At 42.1% G+C, this 18,159-nt stretch overlaps 2 protein-coding genes across 6 annotated transcripts; both read right to left on the minus strand.

Moving 5' to 3' along the window:
• Positions 1-67: 67 nt before the first annotated feature.
• Positions 68-6,831, minus strand: tlcd3bb (TLC domain containing 3Bb). 2 transcript variants are annotated; one of them, XM_084001880.1, is made up of 7 exons: positions 6,423-6,831; positions 4,908-5,105; positions 4,616-4,699; positions 4,111-4,336; positions 3,378-3,473; positions 2,330-2,439; positions 68-2,174 (listed from the first exon to the last, which is right to left on the minus strand). In XM_084001880.1, exons 2-7 carry the CDS (start codon positions 5,030-5,032, stop codon positions 1,907-1,909), a joined length of 909 nt encoding a protein of 302 aa, XP_083858006.1. In that variant the 5' UTR covers positions 5,033-5,105; positions 6,423-6,831; the 3' UTR covers positions 68-1,906. The 2 variants fall into 2 exon arrangements, with proteins under 2 accessions (XP_083858006.1, XP_083858005.1); XM_084001879.1 differs by having other exon boundaries at positions 4,908-5,109; positions 6,418-6,831.
• A 1,820-nt stretch (positions 6,832-8,651) lies between these two features.
• mazb (MYC-associated zinc finger protein b (purine-binding transcription factor)) lies at positions 8,652-16,277 on the minus strand. Of its 4 annotated transcripts, none has more exons than XM_084002236.1 (7): positions 15,303-16,277; positions 14,950-15,100; positions 13,797-14,203; positions 13,009-13,256; positions 12,650-12,713; positions 12,006-12,177; positions 8,652-10,957 (listed from the first exon to the last, which is right to left on the minus strand). In XM_084002236.1, the coding sequence occupies exons 1-7, from the start codon at positions 15,333-15,335 to the stop codon at positions 10,614-10,616; spliced, it is 1,419 nt and encodes a 472-aa protein (XP_083858362.1). In that variant the 5' UTR covers positions 15,336-16,277; the 3' UTR covers positions 8,652-10,613. The 4 variants fall into 4 exon arrangements, with proteins under 4 accessions (XP_083858362.1, XP_083858361.1, XP_083858364.1 ...); XM_084002235.1 differs by having other exon boundaries at positions 14,905-15,100; XM_084002238.1 differs by having other exon boundaries at positions 14,097-14,203; positions 15,303-16,268.
• Between the last annotated feature and the right edge of the window lie 1,882 nt (positions 16,278-18,159).

Consider the following 18,159-nt stretch of genomic DNA (forward strand, 5'->3'; position numbering starts at 1 on the left):
GGCATTTTGAAAATTATATCTCTCAATAATGAGAAAATTTAGGAGTAAAAGAAGACTCGAGGCAGGCTCAGGACAGAGAAGTATATTTTAGCTAAGTTGGAGTAACAACAGCCTTCACATAAGGCTCAGAAGCATATAGTATAATATGTATGCATAAATATGCATTCAAAACCACAAACCAAATAAATAAATAAATAAATACTTACAAATAAATAACGAGCATTTTGTGGAATATACAGTACATCAGTTGAAATGTTTTAGTAGTGTCAAGAAGCAGAACCATACGAGTTCATGGAGCGGCAATGGAATTTCTGTGTTCAACATGCCCACAGTTGTCCAGATGTTTTGGCACACGCTGCCCGGTCTTGATGGTTTCTGAGCTTTGTTTTTCTTTCTATTTTTCTCTACCCATTTCTAGGACAGTGAAGCTGCTTCAAACAAAGATAAAATGATAAAACTAGCCAGTTTGTTCATAGGAAGTTCATAGAACCAGTGGATCAAATAAACGGCTAAATGATCAAAAGCAATTTGTACAATGTAAAAAGGCTAAAAACAATTCACTGACTTCAAAATGGTTAAAAAAAAATACATGAGGAACATCACAAGAGGTTGCCATGGACAAATGTGCTGCATGTCTATCACAAGGGAATGCTTCCCTACGAGATTTTGTTGTTGTTGCTTTTGTTTCCCTTCAAACGGCAACATTGCAAGTCCCCCGGCAAAGCTATAAACACTCAAACTTTATGGATCCCTCACTGAAATATTTCAGCCAATCAAATGGATATTTTCAATTTCAGCACCAAACTTAAAAAACAAACACTCATTGTAAAGTGACCGCTACTGTGCATCACTTCCTTGTATGCAAAAAAACAAACAAAAAAAAAACACTTTGTGATACCAGTCAATGGAATGAAGTCATATCTACACTGAAACGAGAAGCACTGCCATAACGTTCAGGGGAAGTTTGCGTGGACTAAGCTGTAAAAGGGTGAAATGTTTTGTGTTGACGCTGAAATGTCGCCGTTCAAAAATGTCTGTAGAAACATCTGATGCAGTAATGAGACACAACCTAATAAAAATTAAATAAAATCCAGCATTGACCTAATACTGACATGGAAATAAGGACAATTTTACATTGGCTATGTACACCCGTCACATTTTTCTGACTGAGGAAGCCTCTTCCTTCTCCTCCAAGGATTAAAAAATGAAATTAAAAACTAAAAGAAACTGCAGAGAATGGGGAAAACGGGATAAGGCAGCAGAATACAGTCTTATGAAATTATCTCCTTTCTAAAGATGAGTCAGTCTGCAGGTTGGTTACATGTTGTTAGAGTGACAGTGACTACATAGAGGATACAGATATTAAACACTAACAAGTCAAAATACTGCTTAGCCATGATTTTTTTTTCTTTTTTGAAGGTCTTCTTCATTACTAAACTGAATTCGACCTTCCGTCTACAGCAAATGTACTAACATACAATATAATACATTCCTAATTTCCTGCTCTTCCTATACCGTGAGGCAGAGAGGACTGAATTTTATCTACATGAGGGAAATAGCCACCTATGCTTGCTATACGTCCAGGCAAATTCCTCTCAGGTCAGTGCATGTTCCTATCTGTCACAGTGCCCGATGACATCTTAAATACTTAGTGCACTAACACTCCACTTGTTTCATACAAACTAGGTTGCTGAAGTGCTTGAAGGCCAGTAACCAAATCATTTTGCTGCGAAGACCTTGACTGCTGGCCGTAAACACATCAGCACTATTTGAGGCCGTCGTTTGTAGCTCTCTTCATTTTGCTACTTGTTTCGAGTCTCACCTTTCCGTCACAGCTTTCTTTCCTTTACATACTCATTGGTACACATTCTCCTTCCTTCCCTCCCCTCCCTCCCCTCCACTTTTCTCAGTGAGTGGCCAGCTCAGGCTCTGAGGAGCGTGTGCTGTAGCCATTGGCAGGCTGGGGCAACGCGTTGCCATCCGGCTGCCTCTCCTTTGCTGCGCCTGTGGTTGCACGTGGTCTCTGAGAGCGGGAGGAGCCCGTGAATAGTCGCAGGGCACCCCTGCAAATTAGGGAGAACCAATAAAGCTGGGGGGCCATGAGCAGAGCAGCACCGAGGTTACAGTGCCAGGGCACGGACAGGGGAACCAGGTGGAAGGGAATGGATGCGTACCTGGATCCAGAGAAATAAAAGAGGATTGTAAACGCGTTCCGAGTTTTGTTTCCATAATCCATAAAAGATACAGATCGTGTGGCTGTGCAAGTTACCCAACCAAGCTAAGCGAGACAGCAGAACATGAGAAAACAGAGATGGAAAGACAGACATACCTTCCATAGACGTAGTAGAGGTAAGGGAAGAGGAGGACTCGACAGATGAAAAAAGTGATCAGCATAAGAGCCCCATTCACTTTGTGCAGGAGAGTGTGTTGCTGTTTGTACTGAGAGCAGAAAAAACAGAGGGAGATGTCGAGAGAGACAGGGAGAAAGAAAGGCAAGCAGTACAGTTTGGTAAGAGCTGATGGTGTTAATCTTGTTTAATAGTTAATACCAACATTGTTATATTTGGAGAGCACCGTATGCCATGCAGATGTTTTGACGCTGACTGATTTCTACAGGAGGCAGCAGGACAGTGCGTGTGTGTGCCAGTGAAGCAGTCCTTTTGTTTTTACATTCTCATTTGTTTACAGCCTATGACTTAACTTTTATCTCGAACGTTCCACCTGCTTCAGTGAGATAACACCGAGGACAAGCTTACACGCTTTCTTGAAAAAAGGATTTCCTCCTGCCCGTTCGAAAGTCTGATATGCTAGAATTACATGGCATCCCAACAATACTCTGTTCTGAATTCTATAGGGACCAGAGGGCAGCTCTTATACCTACAGCCAGAGCATTTAGCCAGTTGTTGTTTATCAAACGGTCACATGCACAGTTGTTAGGGACGGGAGGGGCAGGGTGTTGAGTGATAAGAGGGTAGAAGGACAAGCTGATATTTTATCTGCTGAATATCCAGTCTAAATACTAGGGGGCTATATTCAGAGGCTAACAGCTGTGGGAGCCTCAGATGGGGGGCAAGCAGAAAGCGGTGGAGGGAACACCTTCATCTGGACACTAAAACAATGTAAACACATGCCTAAAACAAATACAAGGGGAGCTTCAAGCTGTGTTACCAATTAATGTCTGATGTTTCTGACGGTGCTGTCCATGTAAGACACAGTCAGAGGGGGCAGATGGACATGAACAAGCTGCATGCCACGAATGACCGGAAATATTTCCCCCATTGCGTGAAAAGTGGGAGGGGAGTGGAGAGTGCAGAAGAACTTTAGTGACACACATGCACATGCAACGGCCTTCTTTGCAGCAGAACCAAGACACTTACCTGGATGAGTATTTTTCCTAAGCAGACAGATGGAGTGCTGAGCTCAGCCATGAACATGATACCCTGGAAATAATCTCCCTTTCCTTGTCGCCAAAACTAGGAAGAGGAATTAAGTTGGTTATTTTTCTAAAATACAATTACAGTTTGTTCCTTTTTTTATATATTTGCAAGAAATCACCCAATATAAAAGATATCTAGCTAGAGGCAACCAGTAAAACATTTTGTAGATGTAATTTCTACTTTACCAGAATCAGACAAGCGGTGTGGGTGGTTTTAATGTCCATACAAGCAGTACTCTGAACTCATGGTTAACAATGAACTTTGCACAGCTATTTTCATGGATGTGATTTTTTTTGGTTTTGTCTTGGGATATTAATCAATAATTAAAATAGTTGCATGTCTAACTAACTTTGTACAAATTATATTTTGGAAAAGGTAATTCTGACTATAATGTACATTTGTGTACTAGGAAAAAAATGTACATTACTAAAAACTCTATTCCCAGTCTTCAGGTCAATGATCGATTAGATATTTTAACACAATTTAACAGCACCTTCCAACATACCTTCAAACTACATACTTAGTCATCTACTAAGTTTGTATCATTTGAATAAAAATGATTAAAAAAACGTCCACATTGTAGGTAGCTACATACACATGATTCTGTGCTATACTTCTCCCCTTGCTTCAATCAAATCTCAGACCAACAGAAAGAGCAATGTGTGATAGTTACCACAGAGACGGGGAAGCAGACGGTGACCATGACAACGTGGTGCAGCACCATGAGGAACTCGCGACGCAAGTAGCTGGTCAATGCTGTGCTCATGTTCTGGGGTGCTGCAGAGGCCTCCTCGTGCCCTTTGACCCGTAGCTTGTACCAGTAGCACATGAACATTGCGTAGATGTCATACACGAAGTAGGGAACAGCAAACATGATGTAAGAGCTAGTCAGCCAATGCCTGTGTAGAGAGGAAGAGAAGCCGACTTTTAAGATGAAGAAAATATGAGCAAAGAATTCCCTCAAAAAGCACTTAAAATGTTCAGATAACTTAACTAAAAACTGCTCATACACTATTACACAGCATCTGACTCTTGCAGCAATATTAAGTCACATTTTTGGTATACATTTGTAGCTGATGTATGAAACAAAGCACCTCAGCACGGCACGTCACGATTATCAGACTTAGAAAATACGAATCCCTATTTGTTACATGCAATAAAAGCACTTCTGGACTTACTGGTCCTCAAGGACATCCGCGCAAGAAGAAGCAATGATGTAGCCAGCTGAAGAAGCCATGACTGCCTGGATGGATGAAACCAACCTGGGAGTAGAGAAACGCCAGTTAATAACAAACAATGATGAATAGATTTTCATTCTAAGAAAGTAGTGCATTAATGCAAAAAAAAAAAAATGCAGTTTAGCAACTTAACAACTTGAATGCCAATACAGAAAAATCACCACTGAAATACTGGAATTTCTGGGGGGACATTGTTGTCATTTAAGTACAAACAAGTTTTAGAAAGTCTTACCTGGCAGATACAATGACTGCATCTCCTTCGCTCCACCTCAGAGCTGGGATTGACTTCAGGCATTGTTTGGACAGTAGGAAAAGGCCTGGAAAGAACATAGACCCAGCAGCTAGAATGGTCAGCATGGTCCCTGGCAATCTGTGAGAGGCAAAAAGTTCAGCTGGCAATCTGGTCCTTGAGGTCTGTCGCTTTTCCCCCCTCTCTGAAAACACACAAAATACCAAACAGTGAATGCACAGTTTCAAATTGATCTCACTACAGCGGCAACTCCCACATGTATACATTTGGCTGCACTTACTGAGATAACCAACAAAGCATCTTATCAAAGTCCAACATACGTGGTGATGTGTTGTTGTACCTTCACTTGAGGACTTGCTTTATGTGCAATAAAGATAACATGGGGTATACAGACAAAATAGTGGAATCTAGTTTATTTTAAAATGAGAAATAGAACAGTGCCAGGGATCCAATGCAAGGAGGCTATAAATGCTGAGTGTAGTGGCAGCGCTGCTCTACAGTGCATCTTATTCACTTTATGTTTTGCAGTTCGCTTACACTTAGACTAGCTGACTCAATAAAAAGTTGAAATCCATTGAGCAAAATACGCATTGCGCTGTTTTTAAAATCCTGACCGTCGAAAATATCGACATGAGCATGGGCTGCTGGGGCTCATATTTCTGGGCAACAGCGTTATCTAAGACAGTTTACCTGTAAAACGAATTACTGGCCAAGCTTGACAGGTAGCTAACCACAGAGAGGCACCGAGACCGGCTGTAGGTCGACATACAACTCAGCTGCTCTGGTATTGACGATGCACCGCACACTGCTTACCAGTTAAGGTTCACTTTAGCTTAAAACGACGTTGTCTAAATCGTTAAGTCCGAGAGCACACGTCAAATGTACCCGGTGGTCGTTACTGAACTACCGCTATCTTAGCTAACGTTGCACGGAACGCCTTCCATCAAAAACACCGGCAAACGTTAGTTAAGCTAAAATAATAATAATAATAATAATAATAAATTGTTAACGCAAAACTAACTAGCTTTGTCATCTGTGTGTCCATCGTGCAAGTATGGACATTTAGTGTACAGATGATATTGCTAATGCCCCCTCCCCACCCCTGTGTTTGGTAAGCATGACCAACTGTCTGCGCTTTTGAATCGCTAACAATGACGCTAGGAACGTTAGCATCTCCCAAAATGTGGCTATGGCAGTTGGGCACCGCTGGCTTAGTTAGCAACCACTCCGCCAAATCCAAACACCCAGAGTAAGCAAGATGATGACACCCAATAAACAATGACTGATAATTGAATGGAGCGCCACACGTGCTCTGTCACTCTTTCGCGGCAACGTTAAACTGTTTTGTTAGCTTCTTATTTGTTTGTAGCAGTTAGCAACTAAGCTAGCCGACACCGTGACACACTAGCCGCGGCTAACTGGCTAACATATTGGGAGTTTTAGCTACAAAATGTTCAGAATAAATCACAAAATAAATGTAGGCAACATTTACACAACGTCTCTGCAGAGTCCAGTCAGCGGGTGGTCGAAACTCGTGTCCTGCAGAAAGTATTTAGAGATGTCCCGGGGGTCTCCGCCTCGATGATCCGCATGTTTATGTGGCCACTTCGATGTCTGAAGGGTAGCGGCAGCGAGCTAACGCGAGCTTGCAGCAAGTTAGATCGACATCAATGCGAGGGCAGCTCACGGGGAGCATTGATGACTGGCCTGCTTCCAACAAGCAGAAGCAAATAGTTAATGAAAACACGGCGAAGCGACAGAAAAAAAAAATCAAACTATCAAAGACACAATCCGATCCAGGTGTCAAGGTAACGTTAGCTCGTCCGGTCGCTATGTCATCCCATCTGTCTCGGAACGGCAGACCACAGATGCCGCCGCTGTCTCAGCCTCGCGGATGCAACGTTGACTCAATGCTGTTGGACTCTGCTGCGCCAGCTAGTTCCTACAGGTCCAGGCGGCGGCAGCTCGTGTCATGACGAGAAATTTGCACCAGTCACTGCGCTGCATTTTCTAAATTGTCGCTTTCAATGCGGAGCTAACGTTGAATGGATTCCCCAGAAGGTGGGCATCTATTCAAGCTGCATTCATAGTTTGCAAATATCCAATCTGCTCAATGAAAAAGGACAAGAGGACCCAGCATTTGTGTATTTAATTCACAGAATTAAGTAGACCTGTTAAAAAAAGAATGAGACACCCACTAACCATTAATGCCTTTTGTGTCTGTGAGTATACGTTAGGACCTTGGAATGGACCAGCATTTTGAAATAAACGGATTAGTCATCAGTCCTAATCTGAACATTATCAGAGATGTTATATGTCTGCAGGCTCAGGGTTCGGACATTTTGCAGCATTTGCAAACCTTCATCATATTTGGAGGATTGCAGATTACATGACAACCAATGCGTCATTGTTCAGGCTTTGCAGCAATAACTGTCCTTTGAGTTTAGGGCTTACACGGTTTCTACAACTGGAAACATCTGGGAATGAGTAGGTAGAAAAGTTACACATTTGTTCAATAGAATATATATATTTTTTAACTGCTGTGTACTACATGGTCATACCGATTGAATATAATTCACAACACTTACTGTACTGTGTCCATAATAGTTTACTCAAAGCGTGTGTAGGGGAAAAAATAAACACAAACACATACATAAAAAGAAAGTCCAAATGCATTTAGAATAAAATCACTCTGTTTAAAGGTATATAAGAGGTATTACCGTTAAGGGTGGTCCCTGGAAAATGTCCTCCCCTGTAAAAGGTCCCCTGCCCTAAGAACTTTGAAGCGCCTAGAAGTCAAAGTGAAATCAGCAAGACAAATCGAGTACAATGTTTTAGTTACTTACTTAGTCACCAGACATACAGCTCCGGGCGTTGGAAAAGCAGCAGTCTTATCTTGAATGTAACATCTTAAGAAACACTTGCTTTTTCTGTTCCAAAAACAACTGAAAAGAAGATTTTTCTGTTATATACGTGTTAGAACAAACCTTTCTGAGCACCTACTTTACCTAAAGTGCTTTCATATTCTTCCCAGTATTACATTCATCAATCTGTCGAGAATGCGTAGCATGTAATTCATTCCACTGCACGCCATTTTTGCAACTATCAATGGAGAGAATTGGTTCCTCTCAGTATGATTTCTTGAATTAAAGTAATGTTTCTGGAAAGACATACAGGAAACGGATAAGTGACGTTTGCTCACTTGTATCCAGACATGTGGAATAAGTAATGAGAGCAAAAATCAGATCCTGCATTGTCACCACTAAATGTATTGAACAGCTGAGCGTTCCTTGGTGGAAACTATGGAGTATATTTATCATGAGCGCTGACGGTGTGCAGAAGCTGATCTTTGTATCTAGAAAAAACTGTTATCTCACAATAACTGACAACTCGTAGTTGTGCAAGAATCGTGTCGACGTGGTGTCACGTTGTCATGGGAATGTTTCCATTATTGTTTTTTTCAATCTATTGTCTATTGGGTCATGCAGCAACTTGTACATGTTTGCATTTGTGTTCCAGTTTGACCAGTTCATATTTCTATGAGGAAAGCAGTTCTGCTTCCAGAGAGGCTGATCAAATGCATGGCTCTGAAATTCCCTTATGTGACTGGATTCATGTGTTGATTATGTATTACTATGTATTATCAATATTATAATAAAGTGTTACCGATGACAAAGACAAAACATGAGTGTTTAGTAGGTGAACAGATCAGCACACAAAACAAAGCCCGTTTACTCTTTTTACTTTAAATTGTCCAAATTACAAAATAATAACATGATCTCTACTTAATCTACAAAATAACATATTTATGACTGTATTAAGCATCATCATTTTTTTTGCTCTAACAACCTTTTAGACATGCATACTGTTGAGAAATATAAAAATATAAATATAAATACATCCCATTAATATTCTTAATGAATTCATGACTAAGATTTGAAATATTTCATCATAAAAGAATTAAAATGCAGTTGAGTACGATAAGGCATTAAGATGTATCACAAGAGCTGTACAGAATGCTAGAGTAGAGGTATTACTTTTTTCTTAGTGTGATGGAGAAAACCTAAAATTAACTTGTTAATAAAATCACTACGTTTCTCAACAGGAAGAACACATTTTCAAAGAAGAAAAGGAAGAAAGAAACAAACTCTACAAATTTCAAGGTAACATATCAACACAAAACTGAAAAGAACAACACTCCAGTACAAAACCAGGATTTGTTTACAGCATACCAAGTGGCGTTGTCAAACTCCCATTGTACTCGTGACTTTGTAAGCCCTTTCTCGACACCACATCACTCACAATATAACTCAAAGCAACCGAAGATATCCAACGGACAAGTGACCATTCTTCACGTGATTAATGTAGAAAGATAATGACTTGCGTTCAGCGCATTATGTGCTATACAGAGTTAAAATGACTAAATCTAATGCATAAGTTTCACTCATTGGACTGGTACATAGAGGAAACAAAGGGACTATGGCAATGACAGTTACAATCAAATGAATGGCCAACAATATTAAAATGTTCTGAATGAAATAAACACTTTTATAAATATTATTGTTTACAGCCAACTAACTGCTAAAAGTGTCTGTTGTCTTGACAGCTCCCTAACAATAAGCATGACTGAGCTTATTTTCATGCAAAAGATAGTTTTCTGGTGCAAGAATTGCCATGTCAGAAGCGGAAGTGTTGATTAGCAGTTGTGTTTCAGTTCTTTTGTTGTTGTTGTTGTTGTTTTTTTTTTTTATTAATGGCCGGACGCAGAGAGGAAGACTCAGAGCAAGAAAATCCAAGAAATCTCAAACCCATTTTGATCCTCGCTGAATCAAACAATAACGATTTAAGGTGCTTGACACTCCTGAACACAACACTCTTATCTCCGTACCTTTAGAAACTAATGAGAAAGTACATCCCACGACTCCATACCGACCACAACATGTGTGGCCTTCTGTCCTGATCAATAAACGCCCCCCCTGGAGACTTAATAACCTGCCGTTACCAGCGTTGCAAAATCAGATGTTGGTTTTTAGTTTTGTGAACAAATGAGCTAACATGCTAGCAGAGCCCTGGCTTACACACACACAAACGCCCGAACACACAACTTTCCTTTCTTCTGGTTTCTCTGTGACGTTTCCTGAAAGCTATTCTCTCCCTACTCCTTCTAAACGCAAAAACCATTTGGATTCTTAGAAAGTGAGCTGCAAAATGGAGGTAAGATCAGAGCTGGTGTGAGATATACAGTACTTGGTGCACTTGCAGAGAGCAGCCGATGCCAGGGTCGAGGGGAGGGAGAGAGAGAGAGAGGGCAGAGAGGGGACAGTAATACAGTAGATGCTCACAATACCACAGTCTTGAATGCACAAGAGCATTCAGGAATATTTGGACAACACATCCATGTTTGTCGTTAGCGTCGGCGAACCTGCTGCAGCCACAGCGGTCTGTCTTTCCGTGACTTCTTTATTAAAAACAGCTTCCTTTCCTCCGATGCTCCAGCTCTGAAGCGACGAGGTGATACTGCCCTTAATGCTGACTGGAGTTAATCTCCTCCACCTCTTAATCCTAACCTTACCTAAGTGGGAACATTATAAAACTGCAAACCGGATCAGCATCTACATGTAATTTTAACCTTCTCTAACCTTGCCCTCTGTGAAAGGACTGAGGTCGTTATTGCTGAGCTCTCTACTGCTAACTGTGGGACTGTGGCGCCGCGATGCTCGAGCAGTCTGTGACAAGCAGGTCCACCACCGTGTTTCCGGTGACATACACAGTAGGCGCCGACACCATGTTGCTAAGGGAGACGGAGCTACTGGCAGCCACGTTAGAGGTGATGGGGCTCGGGGCGCCCTGGTTGTTGCTATGGGTGCCCATGTGCCCCTGGAGCTGGGTGGGTGTCTTGCAGTGGACGCCGCATAAGTGGCAGACGAGTATGCCGCCAGAGGACGTTCCACCGAAGCCCCCTGGACTGTCCTTCCACTCCTGCCCGTGGTGCTTCTGGGCATGGACACGAAGGTATGTCAGTGTGGTGAAGCCTGAGGGAGGAGAGCAGAGGCGGAAGGACGGCGTGAATATGACAATTATTTCAGAAAGAGACGGTCGGTGATGTAGAGTGACAAGTCATTTAATGATGTCTGATGGACCTCTAAAGGAAAAAGGTTAAAATGACAGGTAGAACATGTTATGTGTGTGTGTGTGTGTGTGTGTGTGCTTGCATTACTTTAAAAATAGGATTTATTTATACGCACTTAAATCTGCACAGATTTCTTTGGCCACGTTTTAAGTTGAAATTATGAACTTATTAGCAAACTGTTACATATTTACACAGCCAGCAGATATTAAGCGACAATATTCACCCTCTGTTTTGGTCTCCACCAACTGCTGGGGGAAATATCTGGCTCTTTAGCTGCTAAATGCTGCACTATGTTCACCAGCTAGTCAGCGTGCAGGGGTTTATCAGAGCTTTTTCTCTTTTTTCTCTTTTCTTTATTTTTATTGTGAGCCAGAGGATTTACAGAAGGAACACATTAATACTTTACCATATCAGAGGGTTTCATGGTCGTAGACCAGAAAACAATAAACTGAAAGCTGCTTTAAAGCTCCATAAAGCTGCAGAGAGGATAACTCTCTTTGGGTTTATTACAGTATAGAATAGTATTTGTAAGAGTTATAGTGCTCAAGATCAGTCTCGACTTTTTGAAGGTCCCTGAAAGGCCTCACTTTTATTCAGACTCATCACAGTCTTAGAAGATGAGGACTATGGATTTTATTTCAAGAACACAACTACGGAGATATCACTCAAATGCCTGTGCAGTGTCTGATCATTGATATATCCCCCACAATGTGGATATTTCAGATACATTTGAGGACTTTGTATAGTTTGCACATTCGCCATTTGACTGTAAATGTGTCATGCAATGTGGGTCTCGCCCTGCCTTGGTCTTGACCTTAAACTCTTGATCTCATCTTGGTCTTGCTCTTGATACACTCTGATCTTGGTCATGCCTCGGCCTCGGTTTGCATGGTATTCACTACAACACTGGTAGTTGCCAACGATAATATGAAAATATAATATAAACTCACTGCGGTTACAGAGATGGCAAGCGTGGTGCTGCGACTGGTTGTGCACCCTCATGTGATCAGTGATGTACGCAGCAGACAGGAGTTTGCCACAGATGTGGCAGGGGACCTTCTCCTCATGGCGAATCATATGCGCACGTAAACGATCCTTCGTGGCAAAGCTGGACTCACAGGTCTGAAAAAAGAACATTTAATTGATGAGGAGAAGTGAGCAAAAACCTAAACACAAGCATGTGCTTCACAGTGAAAATGTGTGCAAGGAAAATTCCAACAATTGTATTGATATAATTGTTAGTATGTTATCTTGTAAAATGTGGTTTTGAGCTACTGCATGTAAACATGAATAATTACATTGCAATTATACCTGCTGTGCATTCTCAGTTAAAAAAAGGCATGTACTTTATCCAGATCAGTTTCCATGGTAATATGCACCATGTTCATTTGCTCGAGTCAACAGATATCAGTATGAGGGAGCTTAAGTGACAGATTAAAAAAAAGCAGTAATGTACAGGACCTCAACCTCAAGTCATCTGGAGGGGTGCATGTAATATGTTCATTGTTAACATGAAAAAAAAAAAGAAAAAAAAAAAGAAGATGCTGTGCACAGCTGGCGGGTGAGGATGTCACACAGGTTAAACACGACGCACCGGGCATTTGAAGGGTCGCTCTGAGGAGTGCACCTGTCTGACGTGACTGTTGAGATGGTCGGGCCTTGAGAGAGAAAGAGAGTTACTTATTAGGACGGGTAACACTCCATGTTTTCACATTCAAAGTAAAGAGAGTGTCAGTAATAACCGCTTTATTATTAGGATTAATAAGAATTAATTAGGACTAATTGACCATGATACAAAAAAAACAAGAACAGAAATGCACGTTCATTCCATTCCAAGATATAACAATCATGAGTAAACTTTAGAGATGCTCTTGGGCAGATGTTGTTATTTACAAGCTAGCCGTTTCCAGCCTTTAAGCTAAGCTAAGCTAAAAGATCCCTAGGTTTTCTCACCTGGAGAAAGCCTTGCCACAGTGGGGGCAGACGTAAGGCTTCTCCACACCACCCTGATGGGAGCGCACGTGGTGGCTCATGCGGTCCTTCCTCTTGAAGCGCTGCTGGCAGATGGGACAGGAGAAGGGCTTCTCATCCGAGTGGGACAGGCGGTGGCGGTTGAGGTGGTAGACGTCCCGGAAAGCCTTCCCGCATGTCTCGCAGGCGTGGTTCTTCCTCACCGGGTTCGGGTTGGGATTTGAGGGCCGCTGAGGCAAAACAGACAAGCAGATAAACACACTACAGAGTTTAGATGGAAAGTCAAATTGTGTTTACATGCACAAAAAAGAAATACATTTAGTGCCTTTTTGTCAAAACCATGCAAATGCAAACAGATATATCTGCTCGATTATTTGTACCAAAGTCGCACGTGTGCAAAACATTTCTGATTCACATGTTAGATTAACTACCTCTCACTAGAGTCTTTATCTGTTTTCTGACTGTGTTACAGAGATCATGCAGGGGGGCGGGGGGTAGGGGGCTTCTAGCACGTTGTTTTCTCAAACTGGGGACCAGTGCCAAACACTGGGATGAAATGTACTGATTCCCTGATTTTCTGCACATGGACGTTTTGAACACACGGGAACGTTTCAGTCAAATACGAAGCAGGTGACACACAGGAACTGCTTGCAAGTCCCAAACAGTAAAACAAAGGTGGCGTTACCATCTCTGTGACCAGGCAGCTTAAGAAACAACATGCTTGAAGGTTTGGGGGTGATGACAGCCATCTCCACAAGGCCCTGACCCACCTGTACTGTCGCCCCTGTGGCCATGACGACAGCAGCAGGAGGCGGAGCGTGGGGGTTAACACTAGCCATTACGTTAGCCATGGCAACCCCTTCACCATCCTGACTACACAGGGCCCCCGCCAGCACGACAGGAGGGGCGAGAGGAGGAGGTGCGGAGAGGTGTAGCAGGGAGAGGGGAATCGTAGGCCTCTCCACCCTCCCTCCAGCCCCCACCGCCATCACCGACGGGGCCGCCGCCTGGCCGGCTGCTCCCTCCTTTGCCCCCTCCGCCTGCACTCTGGCCCTGTCCTTCATGCGTACCCCAGTGTGGACCGACTGGTGCCGCCGCAGGTTGTAGTTGTTCTTGAACTGCTTGTTGCAAATGGCACAGATGTGGGGCATGCGGGCCGGCCGGGACACTGGCTTCACTGGACCACAAGGAGGCAGGAGAAAACACAGAGAGAAAGTTGTTAGTTTCAGAGATAGGAAATGTCTCTTTCAAGCAAATTAGTTCACAGTAACATCTAAATAGGTTGAGAGAGAAATGACTGCTCTTCCACTGGTGACATTTAAGTTAGTATCAAGTGATTATGTGTCAGTAAACACAATGAAGGAACATGTAATCAACAATTATAATCCAACCGAATTGTCTGCTCTATAAAATTTCTGAAAATACTGAGAAATGTCCAATCACAAGAAACGGGGGTGACGTCTCTATGTTTGTTTTATCTGACCAACAGTGCAAAAAATAAATAAATCCCAATATAATATTCAGTTTACAATCATAGAAGGCAACAGAAATTAGCAAATGTTCACATATTCTATGAAGCGATTACTCGCCTAATCGTTTCTGCTCTCATCGTCAATCGTAGCTGAGATTGAAAGTAAAACTACTAACTTGCAACTTGTGTTTTGAATAATTCCAAACGTTGCATTTCTGGCAAAGTAAAAAGTGCTGATCACATCTTCATAAGGATTTGATAAAAAGCTATTCATAAACAAATACTGGGCAATATTGGCACCTGAAAGAATACAAATATTACGCCTTAAAAGTTAACGCCAGTAGATTTTCAAATCACCTTAATACGGGCACTCAGTCATGCAATATAGTCAAGTGTGATGTATTTACTCTTGTCAGCTCCACAGGTGTAGGATGCGGTGCAGTGTCCCTCACCAGGCAGGGGTTCCTCATTAAGAGCAGCGGTGTCCACAGTGGAAGGAGGCTGTGCCATGTGCTCTGTGGGTGGGGTTTGGGGAGAACTCGTATGCACTGGCATGAGCTCTGATTGGAGGCTCCCCTCCACTTGGTTTTGGGTGGGAGCATTCTGGAGAAGCAAGTAAGAAGGCCATCAGCAAATGTAAACACAAGTCACACCATTATCTCGAGGTGCTGCGTTTAAATACAAGATGTGACTGCAGGGGGACGCGCATTGTGAGGAAAATGCGCGCAGTCGAAATGAAGGCAGGCGGGAGAGAGAGAGAGAGAGAAAAAAAAGAGAGGCCATGACGCCCGCTCAACAAGCCTACCTGGAAGAGAAAATTGCTCCAAGCAGCATCCATTTTGCGCCACAGCGATGGAGATTATAAAGTCAGCTCCCGGTTGAGATCGAGGAGGGCAGCCTTCGCATGGTTTTGGATCGTCCCACCGGCGATTGAGGCGCCAAAGGCCGCCTGTCCCGAAGCAGAAACGACGGGCTTCCGGATTCTCTCGAAAAACGCGAATAAAGTCGTGTGCGAAAATATGTTTTTGTCATTGAGGTAGCCTAATGCTGTCAATTAAAATGCACGCAGCTGTTGACTAACGCAGGCTGCGGTACTCAGGCAGCAGTGGTCCGACAATGGCCTGCTTCTCTTTTCACTTTGGTTCCTAACTTTAATTCACTCAACGCTAATCTCACTAAAACGCAATATCAAACAACCATACTGCTTTCAAAAACAAACCAAAAGCAAAAAAAAAAAAAAAAATCGCGTATTACGGTATCACACTTTCGCTATAAACACAAACCATTCTGCGTGAAATAAATGCATTTTTTTCAAACGCAACATAACAGATATGGGTTACAACACACGTATCTGGTAGCAACTGCAGGTCATGCTTTGTTTTTAATTTATGAATCTAATTTTTCCGATTTCTCGCAATAGGCCAATCGGGTGTATGTCGAAGCCTCGTTGTTGGATTCAAGCCCTGACCCCGGCGAGCGGCGCTCTCGCCGGGCCGCAGCCTATCGCTCCACCTCGGCCGTTCAGCTGCGAGGATGTCATCTTTCTTTTTTTATCGCCCGCGCTCCCTCCTCCCTCCCTGTCTCTTTCTTCCTTTTCTTTTTTAATTCCTCTTTCTTCTCCCCCTCCTCTCCTTTTCTCGCACCGCTATGTCCCACTTGCTCTTAAAGGGATAGGGTTTCCTCTATGGACACCCCCCTCTCATTTCCGTCTCCCTCGGCGGGGCCCGTCCTCTCTCCTTCCTTCCTGGGATCGTCGGCCGACACAAAATGCACCACGGTAGTTTTTTTTGTTTTTTCTTCTCCTTCCTTCGGGCCAGCTGGAGCAGATCTCCCCCCACACCGCAGAAAACAGCCGGAATGACTTTCCATTAACGGAGAGATGACAGACGCATCTTAAAGGGCGGTGCGCGCAGATCCTCCCAGTCGGCCTATAATAATGATGTCAGAGTCAGATATAGTACACAGGACGAATCGCGGCTCAGGATGCGGACACAATAGATGCGAAGTAATATGCACAAATACTGATACAAAATAATAGGTCGTGTGTAATACAATGCATTCTTAATTTATGTACACCTCCAAGTAATGATGATAATAAAAAAATAAAAATAATAATAATAGTATAGTAAATTATTACTGGATTAATCAATTAAGATGACAATGATAATCGATTAATCGTTCAAGTCAATTTCAAGTTAAATGTACAGGTTCCAGCTTCTTTAATGTGTATAAGTTGTTATTTTATGACTGTAAAATGAATATAATTGGGAGTTTTGACCGTTAGCAAATAACACATTTAATAACATAAATGTAAACATGGGCTTTGGGACACTGGGATAGGATTTATGTTTTTACATTTAATGGACCAAATAGAGAACATTTGGAAGATCGATTGATAATTTAAAAACTTTAGGGCAGCAATGAACAGTGATTTTTTTGTTGTTGTTGTTGTTGTTGTCAATAAATCATTCAATTGTATCTATTAATTATTTGGTCCATACAATTTTAGAAAATAGTTTAAAAAAAAAAAATCCTTAATTTCACAAAACCCAAATTGACATAAACACATAAACCCAGAAGATATTCAAGTTTAAAAACATAGAAGACAAAGAAAATCACCAAATACTCACATTTGAGAAACTGGTCAAATGATCTAAAATTAAAGCAAATTAGTTGCCGATTAATCTTCTGCAGCCCTATAATTACTATCTGGATAATAATAAAAATAATGCCATCGGAGTGAAGTACATGAAATCAAACACAGTTAATGTGTTAATATCAATTTATTATCTTTTTTTTAAATTACTTTTTAAAGCACCCCATTCTTTTCCAAATACATGTGTGAAGACCCTTCTTCCTTCTCCTCCTGAGCCTTGAAATAGCTTGATTTGGAATATTTAATAAGGATTTCACCCCCCCCCCCCCCTCCCCCAACCAGAAAACTCTGCAAAACACAGACAAGCCCGTGTTGCTTCTTCGTCTTCATCTTTCCTCCGGGGCGTGATGCAGGACTCCTTGCTCTCGCCACGACCTCTCGACAACAACCCGCCTAAAAACACTACCACACCGATTTACCCCAAAAACTCGCCCAGTCTTAGTTTATATAAGGAGTTTATGCATGCACTGAGATATCCAACCGAGCATAAAGTAGGAGGTTATACAGGGGAATTGTCTTGAGCTGGTGTTTCTGAGTCATACAAACAGCAGGGTGATTATCTTTTTTCCACCTTTTAAAAAAAATAAATATAAAGAAACAAACAAAAAAAACATTTCAAGTTATTTCTGATCTCCTTCAAATAAACAAACCCTCAGAAGCACCATGTGAACCATAAAACACTGATTGGTGTCTGACTGTGAGGTCGGGCTGCTGCGGTCACTGCTGCTGTGTCGGCACAAGAGGGTGCACGTTCACAGCAGCTCAGTCGACGCCCGACCTCTCGCTTCTTCTTCTTCTTCTTCTTCTTCTTCTTCTTCTTCTTCTTCTTCTTCTTCTTCTTCTTCACACACTATCGTATGCTGCACACTTCAGCAGTAAGATTATATTGACTAAGATTGTGCAAGTCTCTGTTCATCTTTTTGTCCATTTACCCCTTCAAGAGCTTCTGTGTGGAAACGTAATCCAACACTCAAAACAAATAAATAAAAAAGGAAAACCAGCTTTT

The sequence above is a fragment of the Eutrigla gurnardus genome (assembly GCF_963514095.1).
Source record: "Eutrigla gurnardus genome assembly, chromosome: 22".
NCBI lineage: Eukaryota > Metazoa > Chordata > Actinopteri > Perciformes > Triglidae > Eutrigla > Eutrigla gurnardus.

Bases quoted from the DNA above. Each gene is read 5' to 3' on its own strand.
- tlcd3bb (XM_084001880.1), bottom strand. From the start codon at position 5,032: ATGCTGACCATTCTAGCTGCTGGGTCTATGTTCTTTCCAGGCCTTTTC. The intron at 3,474-4,110 runs GTAACTATCACA...TCCTCTTCCTAG, and splicing joins TCTGCTTCCCCGTCTCTGTG to TTTTGGCGACAAGGAAAGGG. The intron at 2,175-2,329 runs GTATGTCTGTCT...CTCTGGATCCAG, and splicing joins CTCTACTACGTCTATGGAAG to GTACGCATCCATTCCCTTCC.
- mazb (XM_084002235.1), bottom strand. From the start codon at position 15,335: ATGGATGCTGCTTGGAGCAATTTTCTCTTCCAG. The intron at 14,204-14,904 runs GTAAATACATCA...CTTGTGGTCCAG, and splicing joins CACCTGTGGAGCTGACAAGA to TGAAGCCAGTGTCCCGGCCG. The intron at 12,178-12,649 runs GTGCGTCGTGTT...TTCTTTTTTCAG, and splicing joins AGCGACCCTTCAAATGCCCG to ACCTGTGAGTCCAGCTTTGC.